The following is a 17031-nucleotide window of genomic DNA, read 5'->3' on the forward strand; positions in this document are numbered from 1 at the left end:
CGGGGTCCGGGGGGTGTCTGTGCACCCCTCCACGACCCACCTCTTGCCGCTGCATCTGGCAGGGATGGGGTGTGGGGCTGGGGAGGAAATGGCCTGAGAGCCCTTGGGAGCTGACTCTGGACAGAAGCACCAGCTGTCTCCAGGATTTATCCACGACGCGGGAGGGAGATCAGCTCTCAAGCCTTCAGATTTTGAATTGCCACGTGGCTCCCAAAGTGACACTGGGCACTGATGGGAGGGACTGAAGTATCGGGGCAGGTCCCCCCAAGCTGAGCTCTGCCTGAGATTCTGGGGCCTGCACAGAAGGGCAGCCCAGGATGCCCGCAGGGAACGCCAGCTCTGTGGGGCTGACCTCCAGCAGGCCACACACAGACAGTGAGTGGGGAGGGAGTGGCTCTCCAGCCCTGACGTGGCCCCTCGCCTGCCTTTCTGGACACCCTTGCTCTGCCGGCTCAGCAGCCCCAGCACCCGCTTCTGAGCTCTTGGTTCAAGCAGAGATTAATCAGAGCGTCATCAAGTGCACCGGGCGCCATGCTGCATCACCACAGAGCCAAGGAGACGCAACCAACCCCACACAGCATGAGGCCGATGCAGCCCAAGACGGGGACAGGACCCCACGGCCGATTCAGGACAGACAGCAGGCTCTTTCCACTAAAGTCATTTGTCCCAGAGGTTCCCGAGGGACGCGGGGCTAGTGTGGGGCCTGGAGTCAGGTAGAAACCGGGCAGGTTACAGATGGGGGCCCTGAGCTGTCCACCTCTCCCCACTGTGCTGTCCACCACCCCAGGACCCCCCAAGAATCTCAGGCTCTGGGCATTCAAAGGCACCTTCCTGTGCCCCAGGCCAGGCGTCCAGGATGACCAGCAGGACGTGTCACAGCCAGAAAATCCAGAGGTGCCCAGGGGCCTCCTGCTTCCCAGGGAAGCTGTGGGCCCACAGAACCCCTGTAGGAAGCATGTCTGGGGTTGGGACTGTGGGGTCACATTTGCAGAACACAAACCAGAGAATCTTGACTTAGGACATTTGAAATCCAAAAAAGAGGATTTTGTGCCAGAAAAGGAGGAGAAAGTCTAGAGTCGGCCGGAAACACTGTCTGGGGATGGAGGGGCCTAGAGCATCGGGAGAAAGAACCGGGCCCCATGGGCACCAGGACCCCGCACCGTGCCAGCTGCTCTCAGGGCCACATGTTGTGGGACCAGGAGGACCCTGGTGGTGGGTCAGGGCGCGGGAGTTCTAGGAGGAGGTGGCTCTGGAAAGCGGAGGGAAGGAGAAGTCCGTCAGCTTGGGACAGACGCTCCAATGTCAATGGCCCTGACAGACCTGTGTGCGCTGGGGGAGGGGGTGCAGCAGAAAGGAAGCCGTCCCCTGCCAGCCCTGGGGCCCATCCCTGTTCTCCTGCCTGGCCTGAGAGTGCCAGGACCCGGGCTCTGCAGCCAAGCCTGGCCACCCCACTCGGTGACCCCCAGCTGCTCCCACAGTCCAGACACACACCGCAGACCCGGAGCGGTTTCCACACTGTTTAATGGAGTCAAGTCACAAGAAGTCATCTAGGATTTCTGGGATTCTGTTCCCACTCCCGACTCATCTCTGAGGGCCCCTCCCCTGCTCCCTGAGCCCCCTGCCGGCAGGAAAACACAGAGCCTTGAGAGGCTGAGAGCAGCAGAAGGGTATCGGGGCAGAGACCCGCGGGAGGGTGAGGCTGGGACTGGGGAACAGCAGGGGTGTCCACAAGGAAGACGGGGCCTCCTGGATCATGCAGACCCCACTGCACCCCAGCTAGGGTCTGGGGAACGGAGGGACGCACTGGCGGATCCAGGACACGTAGCTCGTCACGCGGGCGTACACGCCGGGGTAGTCACGAAGGCCACAGGATTTGCCCCAGCTCACTACCCCCACCTGGACCCAGGTGCAGTTCCACCTGCACACCAAGGGGCCTCCAGAGTCACGCTGTGGGGAGAGAGATGCTCAGCAAAGCCCTTGCATGCACCCACAGCGACGGGGCTGGTGGGCAGGGGCAGGAGGAGGCAGGGCGGGGCTGGGGTCCCACCTGGCAGGAGTCCCGGCCCTCACTCCCGGCACAGAGCATGTCGTCTTGGATGACCCTGTCGTCGCTGCCTGAGGACTGGTTCTGGTACTGCTCCTCACATTCGCTGTTCCCCACGATGGGGACGTCCACCTCCTGCAGGTGGTAGGGCGGGGGCAGCGGCTCTGTGGGGAGAACATGGAGCTGAACCTGGACGTGGGGGGCCCTGCTTCTTCCTTAAAACAAAGACCTCACTCCACCCAATGCGGGGCCTCCCCGACCTTCAGCGGAGAGCACAGGGGAGCCCCCACCCATGAATCCTGACCCAGTGACTCAGTTTCCCCAAGTCCACTATAGTCAGGATCTGACCACATGACATCTGAGGGTCTGGACACCAGCCCAGCACCAGGACACAGGGCTCCTCTTGGAAGCAGGGGCAAAGCCGCAGGACTCAGGACCCCGGACCAACCCTCCGTCCACAGCGGAGGAGCCTGGCCTCGGCTGCCATTGGCAGAGTGGAGCTGGGAAACACCGGGTCTGGAGCGGCGGCCAAAACTGCCTGCCCAGAGCAAGTCCCCGTTCCTGATATCCGTCCCAGAAACGTCCTATCCAAAACCTGGGCTTGCAAAGGGGGTCAGGTTTGCAAGGGAGCTTGCAAAGGGGGTCCCAGAAGCCACAGAGCGAGGGATTTTCCGCAAGACCCAGCCCCTCGTCCTCCCCAGAGAGCCTCGCTGACACCCACGGTTGTGTGTAATGTCACCCCAGCCGGTCACCCAGCAGGTCTTCCCCGAGGGCACGTCCAGGGAGGCAGGCGGGAGTGAGACCGGGTGAACGAGCTCAGACAGCGGCACTGGGGCCTCCAGCTTCAGCAGGGCGATGTCCGCACCACCCTGGGTAGACAGGCTCTTGTTGTACCGGGGATGACGGACGATCTCAACCACCTTCGTCGGCCGGTCGTCCTCATAGAGCCTCAGCTGCCCGACCTGCACCCTGAACGCACAGGCCTCCAGCTCCTCCCTGGAGAGAGGAACGGGCACCTCTCAGAGCAAGGCTGGATGCTCAGGACCGGGGCTTTCCCTGAATCCCGGGAGGGGCCCCCGGCACACAGGACACCTGCCCGTCCCCACCCCCACTCCCACCCACCGAGGGGACGGCAGGCTCCACTCACGGCTCGAGGCAGTGGGCGGCGGTCAGCACCCACTCTGGGTGGATGAGGGAGCCCCCGCAGATGTGCTCCCACAGGCCCTTCTCCATGCTGTAGAACCTCAAGCTGACCTGCCAGGGGAACCTCCTGGCCGAGACGTCGCAGCCCCCGACGATGCCCACCAGCTCACGCCCCGCGCCGGGCTCTGGGGAGGCAAGGGAGGGGCGTGAGGGGGCCGGACGAGGGTCTTCCCAGGGCTCAGGGGCACCAGGAAAGACCAGCAATCAGACAGTCCCCACGTCCCCTGCAGGGCTGGCGCTCTGAGCCCAGGGCAGGGAGGGGGTCCTGGGCAGAGGGGGTACTGGGTGGGTTGGACTCGCCTGGGTTCCTGGGCACGGAGCCCCCCAGGCAGGGGAGGGTCAGGAGCAGCAGCCACAGCATCTGTGAAGAGGCCTGCAGTGGGGAGGGGGACCCCAAACACCAGCTTCTGGGGACGGAGGTTGAGCTCAGGGATTCGGCTCTGACAGGAGCAGCTCCCTCCCACACTGGCCTCCACACGCACCCCTCCCGGGGCTGTCTCGCTCAGGGCCCCCTTTATCCTTCCATCACAGGAAGTGGGTGGAGGCTGGGAGTCCTACTTCGTGGGTTCAAGATGTGCCCAAAGAGATCTCCTCCCCCGGCCGAGCTTGGTGTCTCACGCCTGTAATCCCAGCACTTTGGGAGGCCGAGGCGGGCGGATCACGAGGTCAGGAGATCGAGACCATCCTGGCTAACACGGTGAAACCCCGTCTCTACTAAAAATACAAAAAATTAGCCGGGTGTGGTGGCGGGAACCGTAGTCCCAGCTACTCAGGAGGCTGAGGCAGGAGAATGGCGGGAACCCAGGAGGCGGAGCTTGCAGTGAGTCGAGATCGCACCAGTGCACGCCAGCCTGGGCGACAGAGCGAGATTCCATCTCAAAAAAAAAAAAAATCTGACCCCTTGACTGCGGCTGTGGGGCCTGATGACCAGAGGAAGCACAGACCTCACGTTCCTCCACGGGGCAGGGGCGGGGCGGGAGGTGCAGACGGACACGGGCCGTGTGCCGCCCTCCACCGGCCTGTCCTGTCAGTGAAGGAGAGTTTGGAGAGGCTGACGGTGAGAGAAGAAAAGGCCTGTTCAGGGCGGCACTGGAGCCTGTGACAGAGGGAAGCGTCTCTGAGAGCCACTGGAGGGCCTGCAGCCGGGGCCCTGAGCCCTGGCCCCGCCCTCAGGAGTCCTGCTTCTCTGCGTACCAAGTGCCCCAAGGGTCTGGACACCCCAAACCACCAGAAAAAGGCTCTAGCACGGCCCCAAAGGACACACAGTTACTAACCAGAAATAGGCTCCAGGAGGCCCAGAACCCAGGCCAAAGGAGAGGGTTGTCAGAGACCACGGGACTGGTGCGGACCCGGCCTTTCCAGGAACATACTGTTACCCAGAACAGCCGGAATGGACCACGCCGTCCACTGTTAACGCCCTGCTTGGGGCGGGAGGCCCAGGAACGTTGCCCGGGATCTCAGGTCCACTGTGCTCCAATGGACACAGCAGAGTCCTCCAAGCAGGTGGAGAGAAGGAAGGGTCAGGGCACTACGGGGGTCCCAGGGACATGACCTTCCCCTCCAGTGAATCTCCAGGGTGAGGGAAGAGGAGGACCAAGCTGTCATTTGGTGTGGTCACCTGTGCAGGACCCGGGGTGGGGTCCACATCACAGCTGCCCCCACTGCAGCAATGACTCAGATACCACAGACCCTCCAGCCCAACCAGTGAAGCACCTGTCCCTGCTTCTCAGACCCTCTGGCTCCCGGTACAGCTGGATCCTCCCCGTTGGCAGATCTGGGTCACAGACGGCACCCACGTGGGGGGAGGTGGGAAGGGCACTGCCTGGGGCTGGAGAGGCCCCTCCCCTGCCGAGGCACCCAAGGTGGGACTCCATAAACCTGGAGGGAACGGGGCGCTGGCCCCAAGTGAGGACAAGCATCTGTGCCCCAACTCCATGCCTTTCCCAGCTACCCTGCATCCCACGTGACTCTAGTCAAGAGCCTCTGAGGCCGGGACATGGCTCTGGATCCCTGTGCGGCCAACAGGTCGCTGGTGGACTGTGGTTTCGTTGCTGTGAAAGAATCAGCAGACAACAGTGGACGTTTCTCTGCATCTTCCCTTCCTAACAAGCCACTGTGATCCCAGCAGCCCACGCAGTGCTGCTTGAAGATGGCTTGGGCCCGGCTTCCAGGGGGTCTGAGGGTTTGAGAACGTTTTGCTAAGTGTTGGAAGAGGCGTGTGTGTTTGAGAGAAGACAGCCCGACCTGGGAGGGAGGAAGGGAGGGAGCAGGAGTCTTCCATCCCCTTAGGAAGAGGACAGGGCCTGTGGGTTCGGCGAGGAGGGGGTCCTTGTTATGGCCTGGAGTGTGACCCCCATTCCTACATTTGTTGTTTTATTTTTGAAACACAGTCTCGCTCTGTCACCCAGGCTGGAGTGCAGTGGCGCGATCTCGGCTCACTGGGTTGAAGCGATGCTCCTGCCTCAGCCTCCCAAGTGGCTGGGATGACAGGCGCCTGTCACCACGCCTTAATTTGTATACTTCATTTTTATTTCATGCGAGGCGCCGTAGCTCTCCTTGCTCACCAGGGGAAGGAGCTTTCAGGACCTCTCGGGCCCCCAGCACCAGGGTCCTCAGGATGATGTGACGCCCTCGTGCCTGGACCCTCGGCCCAGGGTGGGTTCCTCCTGGAACCTCACTCTTGCTGCCTCAGCCGTGGCCAGCACTCCCTTCCGCCCACAGAGTTTCAGGAAGAGGTCAGAGGACAGTAACGGCAGGTGCTGCCCCATCCCTATCTCTCACTGCAGGGCCCCAGCCCAAGCCCCACCCTGCAGGGTGCAGATGCCCCCAGGCCAACCGAGGGTGGGAGCCTGCACGGGAGTGTCTCCGACACAGAGCAGGACCCGTTCTCCTCCCCTCTGCCAGGCCTTCAGTGCCTGCCACTGGTCTGCAGACCTAGGTTTGGGCATGGAGCTGGGGTCACTTAGAGAACAATCAAGGTGAAGGCAGATGCCACCTGTATGGGGGTCTCCCAGTTTCCTCCCACACGCCGACCAGTGGCCCCGATCCCCGCTTCCATCTCTTTTTTCTTTTTCTGAGACAGGGTCTCATTTTATTGCCCAGGCTGGAGTGCAATGGCACAGTCTTGGTTCACTGCAACGTCTGCCTCCCAGGCTCAAGCGATTCTCCTGCCTCAGCCTCCCGAGTAGCTGGGATCATAGGCACCCACCACACCCAGCTAATTTTGTATTTTCAGTAGAGACGGGGTTTCACCATATTGGCCAGTCTGGTCTCAAACTCCTGACCTCAGGTGATCCGCCTGCCTCGGCGTTCCACAGTGCTGGGGTTACCGTGCCCGGTCTGCTTCCATCTTCCATCCCTTAAGGCTGCTCACAGAGTCACAGACTTCCGTCCAGAGAGAGGCATAAACGCCTCAGGCCTGGGGAGCGTCTGTGCCCTGCCACACGTTTCACCCTGACGATAGCCCACAGCAGGCAGGCTCCCGCAAGGGGCTTCGTTCAGAGTCAGATGGACAGCCCCAGGAACACCCCACACCCATTCTTACCCAACCCCTGCCCACCCAGGCAGCTGCTCCTCCTTCTGGGCCTCAGACACTAAAGGGCTGACCACGGCCCTCGGGGGAAGGGTCACCATCTCCGCATGGTCCACCCACGTGCAGGGAGGGAGGGCTACTTCTGTGCCTCCAAGGGGACCCAGACGGCCATTCCGTCACCACAGCGTTCCGTTTCTCCCCGGCGTCGGCGTGTCTGCCGTCATCTACATTGATACCAGCGTGGCTGGTCCACGCGTTTTACCCCTTGCAGTGTGGATGTCGATATGGTTACACAAGGGATTCATTCATTTCAATTGAAGAGTTTGTAGTTTTTATCTCCAGGTTCTTGCCACCACAAACATAAACAGGACTACCTTTATTTATTTTTTTTTTGAGATAGAGTCTCACTCTGTTGCCCAGGCTGGAGTGCAATGGCATGATCTTGGCTCACTGCAGCCTCTGCCTCCCAGGTTCAAGCAATTCTCTTGCCTCCGTCTCCTGAGTAGCTGGGATTACAAGCATGTGCCACCAAACCTGGCTAATTTTTGTATTTTTAGTAGAGACGGGGTTTCACCATGTTGGCCAGGCTGGTGTCGAATTCCTGATTTCAGGTGATCCACCCGCCTCGGCCTCCCAACGTGCTGGGATGACAGGCGTGAGGCACCGCACCCGGCAAACAGCACTACCGTTTAAGGAGTCTTCTGGGGCCTGGGGCCTGTTTTTCCTCGGCTCACACAGGGTGGAAATGGCTCGGCCCGTCCTGGATTGCAGCCAGCTTGCCCTGTGGGGAGGCTGGAGCCATTTCCATCCTGCCCTCGGCTCTGAGAGTGCCGATCTCCCCGGGTCTCCCCCAGCACCATGCTTTTTAGTTCTCTTCAAGCTGAGAAGCGCAAAGTGGCTCCTTGTGGATGTTTAAATAGCCCATCCACAGCGACCGAGGAGGGTGGTCAGTGTCCAGGTCCTTGACTCTGGCTGCTTCTGTGAACAAGTCTGTCTGCTTTTCTTTTCTTTTCTTTCTTTCTTTTTTTTTTTTTTTTTTTTTTTTTTTTGAGACAAAGTCTCGCTCTGTCACCGAGGCTGGAGTGCAGTGGCACGATCTCAGTTCACTGCAGTCTGCTTCCTGGGTTCCAGTGATTCCCCTGCCTCGGCCTCCTGAGTAGCTGGGATTACAGGCGGCTGCCATCATGCCTGGCTAATTTTTGTACTTTTAGTAGAGACGGGGTTTCTTTTACCTGGGTAAAAGAAACAGGGTATCTTTCTGATCTTTACAGTGAGCTGAGATCGCACCACTGCACTCCAGCCTGGCAACAGAGCAAGCCTCCATCTCAAAAAATAATAATAATAAATAAATAACTTAGAACCCAGAACACGCTATCCAAGAAAACTGCCACCCAAGGCTGAGGGCAATATAAATGCATTTTCAGGCACAGTGCATCTCGAACTTTTCATATCGTTTAAAACAGTCTATATAAAACTCTTAAATAAAAGGAAAGACAATTACAGAAAATGTTGCAAGAGATACATTCAGCAAAGGAAATCAAATAGCGTGATAAAGTTTAATGTTATCTTTTAAAAACTGATAACACTGAAGAAAAAGAGAAAATGTATCCACAATAACCCAGAATTAACAGTCCAGATGGTATCAACATGCTGGATTCAGGGGACGAAGAAAGGCCAGGGGATGTGAGAGGCTGATAAACTTTCTATCTGATTGAGGGCACACATAGCTGTCTGTTTCAGAAAGGTGAGAAGGGGAAAAAAAGGAGACAAAAATAACTGAATTTATAAAATAATAAGATAATAGGAACCAGTCTGAGTAAATCAATGATTCTAATAAATATGAAAGAGTGAACTTACCAGTTAAAATATTATACAAATATTAGCAAAAAAAAAAAAAAAACTTTAAAAAAAGAGGAAATTTAAAAATACAAGCATGGCCGGGTACAGTGGCTCACGTCTGTCATCCCAGCACTTTGGAAGGCTGAGGCCGGAGGATCACCTGAGGTCAGGCGTTTGAGACCAGCCTAAACAACATGGAGAAACCCAGTCTCTACTAAAAATAAAAAAATTAGCCGGGCGTGGTGGCAGGTGCCTATAGTCCCAGCTACTCGGGAGGTTGAGGCAGGAAAATCGCTTGAACCTGGGAGGTGGAGTTTGCAGTGAGCAGAGATCTCCCCACTGCACTCTAACCTGGGTGACAGAGTGGGACTCCATCTTAAAAAAAAAAATACAAATATTCATGATGGATATAAAAAACAAATCCAGACATATACTGTTTACAGGAGAGAGAAAAAGAGAGATAGTAAAACAATGGGAAAAGATATTATAGTAGACTACTAGCTGAAAGATGGCGTAATTCATTTTTAAAATACAGACGGGGTCTCACTATGTTGCCCAGGCTGGTGCTGACCTCCTGGCCTCAAGGGATCCTCCTGCCTCAGCCTCCCAAGTGCTGAGATGACAGGTTGAGCCAGCGTGCCTGGCCCATTTTAAAAAATAGTTTTCTTAGCTAGATTTTATCAAAATGAAAAACCCTTATCAAAAAATACTCTTAAGAAAATGAAAACAAAGTTACAGACAGGGAGAAAATATTTATTAAAGATACAATGTTTGTATCCAGGAGGTGTAAAGAATTCTCAAAACTCCAGAATGAGAAAACAGAAACGCTTTTAAAAAAGATTTAGGGCTGGGCGCGGTGGCTCACGCCTGTAATCCCAGCACTTTGGGAGGCCGAGACGGGCGGATCACGAGGTCAGGAGATCGAGACCATCCTGGCTAACACGGTGAAACCCCGACTCTACTAAAAAATACAAAAAACTAGCTGGGGCCGGGCGCGGTGGCTCAAGCCTGTAATCCCAGCACTTTGGGAGGCCGAGGCGGGTGGATCACGAGGTCAGGAGATCGAGACTATCCTGGCTAACACGGTGAAACCCCGTCTCTACTAAAAATACAAAAAACTAGCCGGGCGTGGTGGCGGGCGCCTGTAGTCTCAGCTACTCGGGAGGCTGAGGCGGGAGAATGTCATGAACCCGGGAGGCGGAGCTTGCAGTTAGCCGAGATCACACCACTGCACTCCAGCCTGGGCGACACAGCGAGACTCCGTCTCAAAAAAAAAAAAAAAAAAAAAAAAAAAACTAGCCGGGCGAGGTGGCGGGCGCCTGTAGTCCCAGCTACTTGGGAGGCTGAGGCAGGAGAATGGCGTGAACCCGGGAGGTGGAGCTTGCAGTGAGCTGAGATCCGGCCACAGCACTCCAGCCTGGGCGACAGAGCGAGACTCCGTCTCAAAAAAATAAAATAAAATAAAATAAAATAAAATAAAATAAATAAATAAATAAATAAATAAATAAAAAAGATTTAAAAGATTTGAATGGCCGGGCGCGGTGGCTCACGCCTGTAATCCCAGCACTTTGGGAGGCCGACGCAGGCGGATCACGAGGTCAGGAGATGGAGACCATCCTGGATAACACGGTGAAACCCCGTCTCTACTAAAAATACAAAAAATTAGCCGGGCGTGGTGGCGGCGCCTGTAGTCCCAGCTAATCAGGAGGCTGAGGCAGGAGAATGACCTCATTCTAAATCAGCAACTTGGCACCGTGATGCTGAGTACACGGTTTCCTCCCTGGGAGCCTCCGTTGCCCTGTGTGAAGCTTGACGGCTCTCCTGAAATAAAGCCTATGGGGGGCATGGCACGTCTCCCCTTGCTGGAGCTGGTGCTAGTACCATCTTTCAGTCAATCAACAAATGTCTGTTGAGTTCAGTCTTTAAAACACCTGGCAGATTTTATTTAGACAGTCTCACTCTGTCGCCCAGGCTGGAGTGCAGTGGCGTGATCTGGCTCACTGCAGCCTCTGCCTCCCGGATTCAAGTGATTCTCCTGCCTCAGCCTCCCGAGCAGCTGGGATTACAGGAGTCAGCCACCACACCCGGCTAATTTTTGTATTTTTAGTAGAGACGGGGTTTCGCCATGTTGGCCAGGCTGGTCTTCAACTCCTGACTTCAGGTGATCTGCTCACCTCGGCCTCCCAAAGTGCGGAGATGACAGGCATGAGCCACTGCGCCCGGCCAAGATTATTTTAAAGACTTGTATTCTCTAATCCCAGAACATGCGGGTCCCATTTCTCTGTCTCCCTCCCCGTCTTGGGGGTCACAGTTGTTCTTAGGATGAAAGGGAGTGACACCTGGCGGGGAGGGGACGTTTGTCTTCTCTCCAAGAACCAGAAGGTGTCAAGTGTTGCCTGATGAAAGGTGGAGAAACCTGGCCTCTGGGAGAGTCTTGTCCTCTCTAGGGGTGGAAGTGAAACACTCACGTGGGTGCAGACCAGGGCACGTCAGCGCAGCTGCAGTGGACTTCAGACTCGGTGGGTGTTCTGACATGTCTCACTCTGCGGAGACTTTGTTCACAGTGCCCTGCGCGGTGTGAGAAACCCCTAAAAACACCGAGATGGAAACGCTCGCTAACGTGCAGGGCGATTTTCTATGATGTGGAGAACACGGGACAGTGTGACTGCTTTGCTCGTCCGCGAGATGGTGAGTGAGGAGATATTCACGGCTCCCAGCACCAAAATCTCCAGAGGCCTTGACCCCCAGACTCTGTGCTGAGTCTCGTGGTGGAGAACCCCCTTCAGCAGCCAGGGACTCACCCAGTGCGCTTCTCGGCCCTGCTGGACACGGAGCTGCAGACAGAGATGAAGGAGATAGTGGGAACCGCGGGCCTTACCCAACCCAAGCCGCAGCCCCCTCACCCCGCCCACGTTGCATCACAGCCCACCCGAGGAGCCGACACAGCCCCCAGAGGAAGACGCGGTGGGGCCGACACAGCCTGAGATACGGGGAGAGAATCCCGTGCCCAACTCCGGACAGAGCAGGAGCCTGGTCTCCCTCCTCTGGGTCAGATCTCCCTCCTCCAGGTCAGGTCTCCCTCCTCTGGGTCAGGTCTCCCTCCTCCAGGTCAGGTCTCCCTCCTCTGGGTCAGGTCTCCCTCCTCCAGGTCAGGTCTCCCTCCTCTGGGTCAGGTCTCCGGCCCTCCCCGGGCCTGCAGGGCTGCATTAGGATGGGGAGTTTGAGGTCAGAGACCAGTCCCAGAAACGCAGAGAGAGGGTGCAGCCCCCAGTCCTCTCCCCCACACCCCAGCAGGCTGGCTCACCGCTTCCCATGACCAGAGCCACCCCAGACCCTGGTTTTCCAGCAAGAGGCACCAGAGGAGGCCTTTGGTCAGTGCCGTGGGCAATCTACAGACAGCACAGCTGGGCCCCAACCCCAGGAAAGGGCAGAGGGATTCAGGGTCCCCTCGGAAGAATCGCCCTTCCCAGGAGAACTCAGCACCCGGCAGACCCCACAGTCAGATAGTTTCAGCCTGAGGCCCCTGCACACGCTGGCTGAGAGTGGGCGGGAAATGAGCAGGGTGCCACTCAGGTGGGGCTGTGGGCCACAAGTGGACACCTGGTCCAGCCCTGCCAGCAGCCCTGACCCGTGCTGACCCACTCTGAAGGGAAGGGGCCTGTCTCTGGTGGGCCTGGACCCCCACTCCCTGCAAGGGGGCATCTGTCCTTTCTGACTCTGACCCTGTGGAGGTGCAGGTATGGGCCCTCCCCCAAGGAACGTGTACGTCAGGCCCCCTGGGGCGAGAGAGCACCACCATGGCCTCTGAATCCCAGGACCTGAGCTTGGAAGGGCTCCCAGAGCAAACACCGCAGCCCACAGCCTGGACTGCAGATTGTAGGGGTGGGAGCCGTGAGCCAAGTTCCAAGGAGATGGAGGTAGAACCCAGCCCCACCCCGCAGGTGGCCCTGACCCTCTTGCAGGCAGGAACAAAGGTGAGGCGCTTGACGCTAGAACCTCGGCACATCCCTGTGACCCTGTCATTTCTCTGCCCCCCGGGGGAGCCAGCCTCAGCGTCACCGTCCAGCCCAAGCAGCTCCCACTGGTTAAGCCCCTCAGCTGGTCCAGGGACGCCCGGGACCCCACTCCCAGGCTGTTCCAGTGCACCCTACAGCCGTCCCCACTGCCGGTGACACGGCGCCCATGCTGTCTGTGGACACAGCTCCCTCCCTCCCGCTGTGGAAACCACCACCTTATCCAGCTGGAACCTAAGGCCTGGCCCAGGGCAGACTATTGCCAATGAGGAGGGAGAGGCGAGGGAAGGAGCAGGGAAGTGCCAGCCAGGATGAGCCCCCACAGCACCCTGGAACCCCCACTGCCCACACCCAGCTCCAGGAAGGGCCGGAGCTTAGAGACCCCAAGGGAAGCCTCCCCAGCCCTGTGGACAAATGCACTCAGACACACAGAGGCTGCTTTACGCACAGTTTAATCAGAGTCAAGGGCCAGGCTGGGCAGGAGGCAGGAGAGCCGGGCCTCTGCTCCCCACGCACACCCGCCTTCCTGGAGACATCAGCCTGCAGAGGCGCCCAGGCCTCTCCCTCGAGAAGGACGGGACGTGGATGAGAGGCAGGAAAGGGCAGCAGAAATGTGGGTCCCAGGCAGAGGACCACTGGGTGCCAGGATAGTGAGGCTGGAACTGGGGAGGGGCGGAAGGTGTCCACAAGGAAGGCGGGGTCTCCTCCGTCACGTGAACGCCCCTGCAGCCCCAGGGAAGGGACGGACGTGCTGGTGGATCCAGGACATGTAGCTCGTCACGCGGGCGTACACGCCGGGGACGTCGCTGTGACCGCAGAAGGTGCCCCAGCTCACCACCCCCACCTGGACCCAGGTGCAGTTCCACCTGCACACCAGGGGGCCCCCGGTGTCGCCCTGTGGGGAGAGACGGCACTCAGCAAGGGCTCCCCATGTGCCTCCCCACGTGTCCCCCCCAGGAGGGGACGGACAGGTCGGTCTGGGGTCTCACCAGGCAGGAGCCGTGGTTCCTGTCCCCGGCACACAGCATGTCGTCCTTGATGAGCTGCTCAGACGGCTCAGTGTGGTTGGAAGGAAAGCGGCGGCAATAGATCTGGTTACAGAGGACGTTGCTCCTGACCTTCACCCTCACCTCCCGCAAGCTGAGGGGCCAGGGCAGTGGTTCTGCAAGGAGAGGCGTGGTGAGGCTCAGGGGCCTGGTGGAGGCAAGGCTGCGGCTTCTCATTTTGTCCAGAGCTGAGGCATACTATTCACTCACAGCTGGGCCTTCCCTGGCCGGGGGTGAGCCCCAAGGCTGCAGTCCCGGGCCCAGGAGCCCGGAACCACAGGCCTCACTCTTAGAAATGACGAGGGGCCGGGCGCTTTGGCCCACGCCTATAACCCTAGCACTTTGGGAGGCCAAGGTGGGAGGATCACTTGACCCCAGGAGTTCAAGACCAGCCTGGCCAACATGGAAACTGCATCTCTACTAAAAATACAACAATTAGCCAAGGGTGGTGGCTGACACCTGTAATCCCAGCTACTCAGGAGGCTGAGGCAAGAGAATCACTTGAACCCAGAAGGCGGAGGTTGCAGTGAGTCGAGATCACACCACTGCACTCCAGCCTGGATGACAGAGACTCTGTCTCAAATAAAATAAAGTAAAAATAAAATAAAATAAAATAAAATAAAATAAAATAAGACAGGCATGGTGGCGCACACCAGTAGTCCCAGCTATTCAACACTTGGAAGGCTGAGGTGGGAGGATCACTTGAGCCCAGGAGTTTGAGACCGGCCTGGGCAACACGATGAAACCCCGTCCCTACGAAAAGAAACAAAGTCAGCCGGGTGTGGTAGCTCACGCCTGTGGTTCCAGCTACCTGGGAGACTGAGGTGGGAGGATCACTTGAGCCTGGGAGTTTGAGGCTGTAGTGAGCTATGACTGCACCATTGCACTCCAGCCTGGGCGACACAGCATAACCCTGCCTCAAAAACAAGTTTTTAAATAAAAAATTTTTAAAAAAGAAACTGGGAAAAGCATGGGACCGGGACTCCGCCTGGACCGCGTTGTGGTGGGAATGAGGCTCCAGCGGCTGACGCGCTGCAGGGCCCAGGGCGAGTCCCCCGCCTCCCGTAGCTCATGGTTTATTTGCTGCAAAGGAAGAGCAGGCAACTGAGTGTGACACTGAGGATGGAGTAAACTCACAAAATGCCTGTTGGGAGGTGGACAGGAGCACCCGCATGTCACAACCCCAGAACTTGCCACTGTGACCTTATTTGGAAAAAGACCTTTGCAGACAGAATTAAGACGAGGTCATGGCCGGGCGCGGTGGCTCAAGCCTGTAATCCCAGCACTTTGGGAGGCCGAGATGGGTGGATCACGAGGTCAGGAGATCGAGACCATCCTGGCGAACACAGTGAAACCCCGTCTCTACTAAAAAATACAAAAAAAAAAAAAAAAAACTAGCCGGGCGAGGCGGCGGGCGCCTGTAGTCCCAGCTACTCGGGAGGCTGAGGCAGGAGAATGGTGTAAACCCCGGAGGCGGAGCTTGCAGTGAGCTGAGATCCGGCCACTGCACTCCAGCCCGGGCGACAGAGCGAGACTCCGTCTCAAAAAAAAAAAAAAAAAAAAAAGACGAGGTCATGTTAAATTAGAGACATCCTAAATACAGCACCAAGTGTCCATACAGGAGAAGGGAGAGGGGAGCCTGGAGAAACACGGCTGCAAGCCCAGGGGCATGGGGATGGGCAGAGGTCCCAGAAGCCGAGAAGGCATGGAACGGACTCTCCCTCGGGCCCTCTGAAAGGAACCAGCCCTGCCCACGCCTGGAGTTTGGACGTTTCACCTCCAGAGCCGTGAGATAAGCAATTCCTGCTGCTCTGAACCACCTGGCCTGTGGTCACCCGTCTCAGCAACAGCAGGAAGCCATCCGGGTGCATCTGGAGCCCAGGCCCGCACCGACATTCCAGGCCATCTCCCCACATCCCACCCAAGGGGCTCTGTTCCTGACCTCCATGTCCAATGTCACCCCAGCCGGTCACCCAGCAGGTCTTCCCCGAGGGCACGTCCAGGGAGGCAGGCGGGAGTGAGACCGGGTGGACGAGCTCAGACAGCGGCACTGGGGCCTCCAGCTTCAGCAGGGCGATGTCCGCACCACCCTGGGCAGACAGGCTCTTGTTGTACCGGGGATGACGGACGATCTCAACCACCTTCGTCGGCTGGTCGTCCTCATAGAGCCTCAGCTGCCCGACCTGCACCCTGAACGCACAGGCCTCCAGCTCCTCCCTGGAGAGAGGAACGGGCACCTCTCAGAGCAAGGCCGGATGCTCAGGACCGGGGCTTTCCCTGAATCCCGGGAGGGGCCCCCGGCACACAGGACACCTGCCCGTCCCCACCCCCACTCCCACCCGCCGAGGGGACGGCAGGCTCCACTCACGGCTCGAGGCAGTGGGCGGCGGTCAGCACCCACTCTGGGTGGATGAGGGAGCCCCCGCAGATGTGCTCCCACAGGCCCTTCTCCATGCTGTAGAACCTCAAGCTGACCTGCCAGGGGAACCTCCTGGCCGAGACGTCACAGCCCCCGACGATGCCCACCAGCTCACGCCCCGCGCCGGGCTCTGGGGAGGCAAGGGAGGGGCGTGAGGGGGCCGGACGAGGGTCTTCCCAGGGCTCAGGGGCACCAGGAAAGACCGGCAATCAGACGGTCCCCACGTCCCCGGCAGGGCTGGCGCTCTGAGCCCAGGGCGGGGGGTGGGGTCCCGGGCAGAGGGGGCATTGGGTGGGGTGGACTCGCCTGGATTCCCGGGCACGGAGCCCCCCAGGCAGGGGAGGGTCAGGAGCAGCAGCCACAGCATCTGTGGGGAGAAAGCCAGGCTTGGGGTGAGGAGATCTGAGCCCCAGTTGGGGTCTGGGAATGGAGAGGGGGGTTCGGAGTGGGCGGCATACCCGTGTCCCCGGTCTCTCTGCCTCTTCCCTGGCGTCTCTGGGAGCCCATTTATCTCTCCTACAGAGGAAGTGGGTGGGCAGGGAAGCCCCTCCTGGGCACATTCAGAATGCTGAGAGCAGGTGGGGCCAGGCGCTGAGTCCCACTGGGTGGGACTGGGTCCAGGGCACAGAACTGCAGTGTGTGAACCGTGGCCATCGGAGCTGCAGGGGTGGGAGGCAGCCCCGGTGGCGGCGGGGGGGTCTGAGAAATGGTCAACGCCTCAAAGAGAAGCAGCAGCGACACCCCAGCTAGGGAGGGAGGGAGGGAGGGAGGCGTGTGTTAAAGCATAGCCCGTTCTGTTCTCTGGCCAGGTCCCCTCCTCACCCTCACCTGGGACACCCACCGTCCTTGGGAGTGAAGGATTCACTTCCTGGTGCCTGGAGCCCGTTCTCCTCTTTGGCCCAAAATATCCGCCTCCCCAAAATAACCCTTAGTGC

At 58.4% G+C, this 17031-nt stretch overlaps 2 protein-coding genes across 2 annotated transcripts; both read right to left on the reverse strand.

Moving 5' to 3' along the window:
- Window positions 1–1509: 1509 nt before the first annotated feature.
- On the reverse strand, window positions 1510–3749 carry LOC105485947 (mastin-like). The gene is made up of 5 exons (XM_071083665.1): window positions 3548–3749; window positions 3192–3372; window positions 2766–3040; window positions 2048–2208; window positions 1510–1947 (listed from the first exon to the last, which is right to left on the reverse strand). Exons 1-5 carry the CDS (start codon window positions 3606–3608, stop codon window positions 1777–1779), a joined length of 849 nt encoding a protein of 282 aa, XP_070939766.1. The 5' UTR covers window positions 3609–3749; the 3' UTR covers window positions 1510–1776.
- A 9255-nt stretch (window positions 3750–13004) lies between these two features.
- Window positions 13005–16687, reverse strand: LOC105485863 (mastin-like). The gene is made up of 6 exons (XM_071083666.1): window positions 16555–16687; window positions 16403–16463; window positions 16046–16226; window positions 15620–15894; window positions 13621–13793; window positions 13005–13526 (listed from the first exon to the last, which is right to left on the reverse strand). The coding sequence occupies exons 1-6, from the start codon at window positions 16654–16656 to the stop codon at window positions 13341–13343; spliced, it is 978 nt and encodes a 325-aa protein (XP_070939767.1). The 5' UTR covers window positions 16657–16687; the 3' UTR covers window positions 13005–13340.
- Window positions 16688–17031: the final 344 nt, after the last annotated feature.

The sequence above is a fragment of the Macaca nemestrina genome, chromosome 18 (genome assembly GCF_043159975.1).
Source record: "Macaca nemestrina isolate mMacNem1 chromosome 18, mMacNem.hap1, whole genome shotgun sequence".
Lineage (NCBI taxonomy): Eukaryota > Metazoa > Chordata > Mammalia > Primates > Cercopithecidae > Macaca > Macaca nemestrina.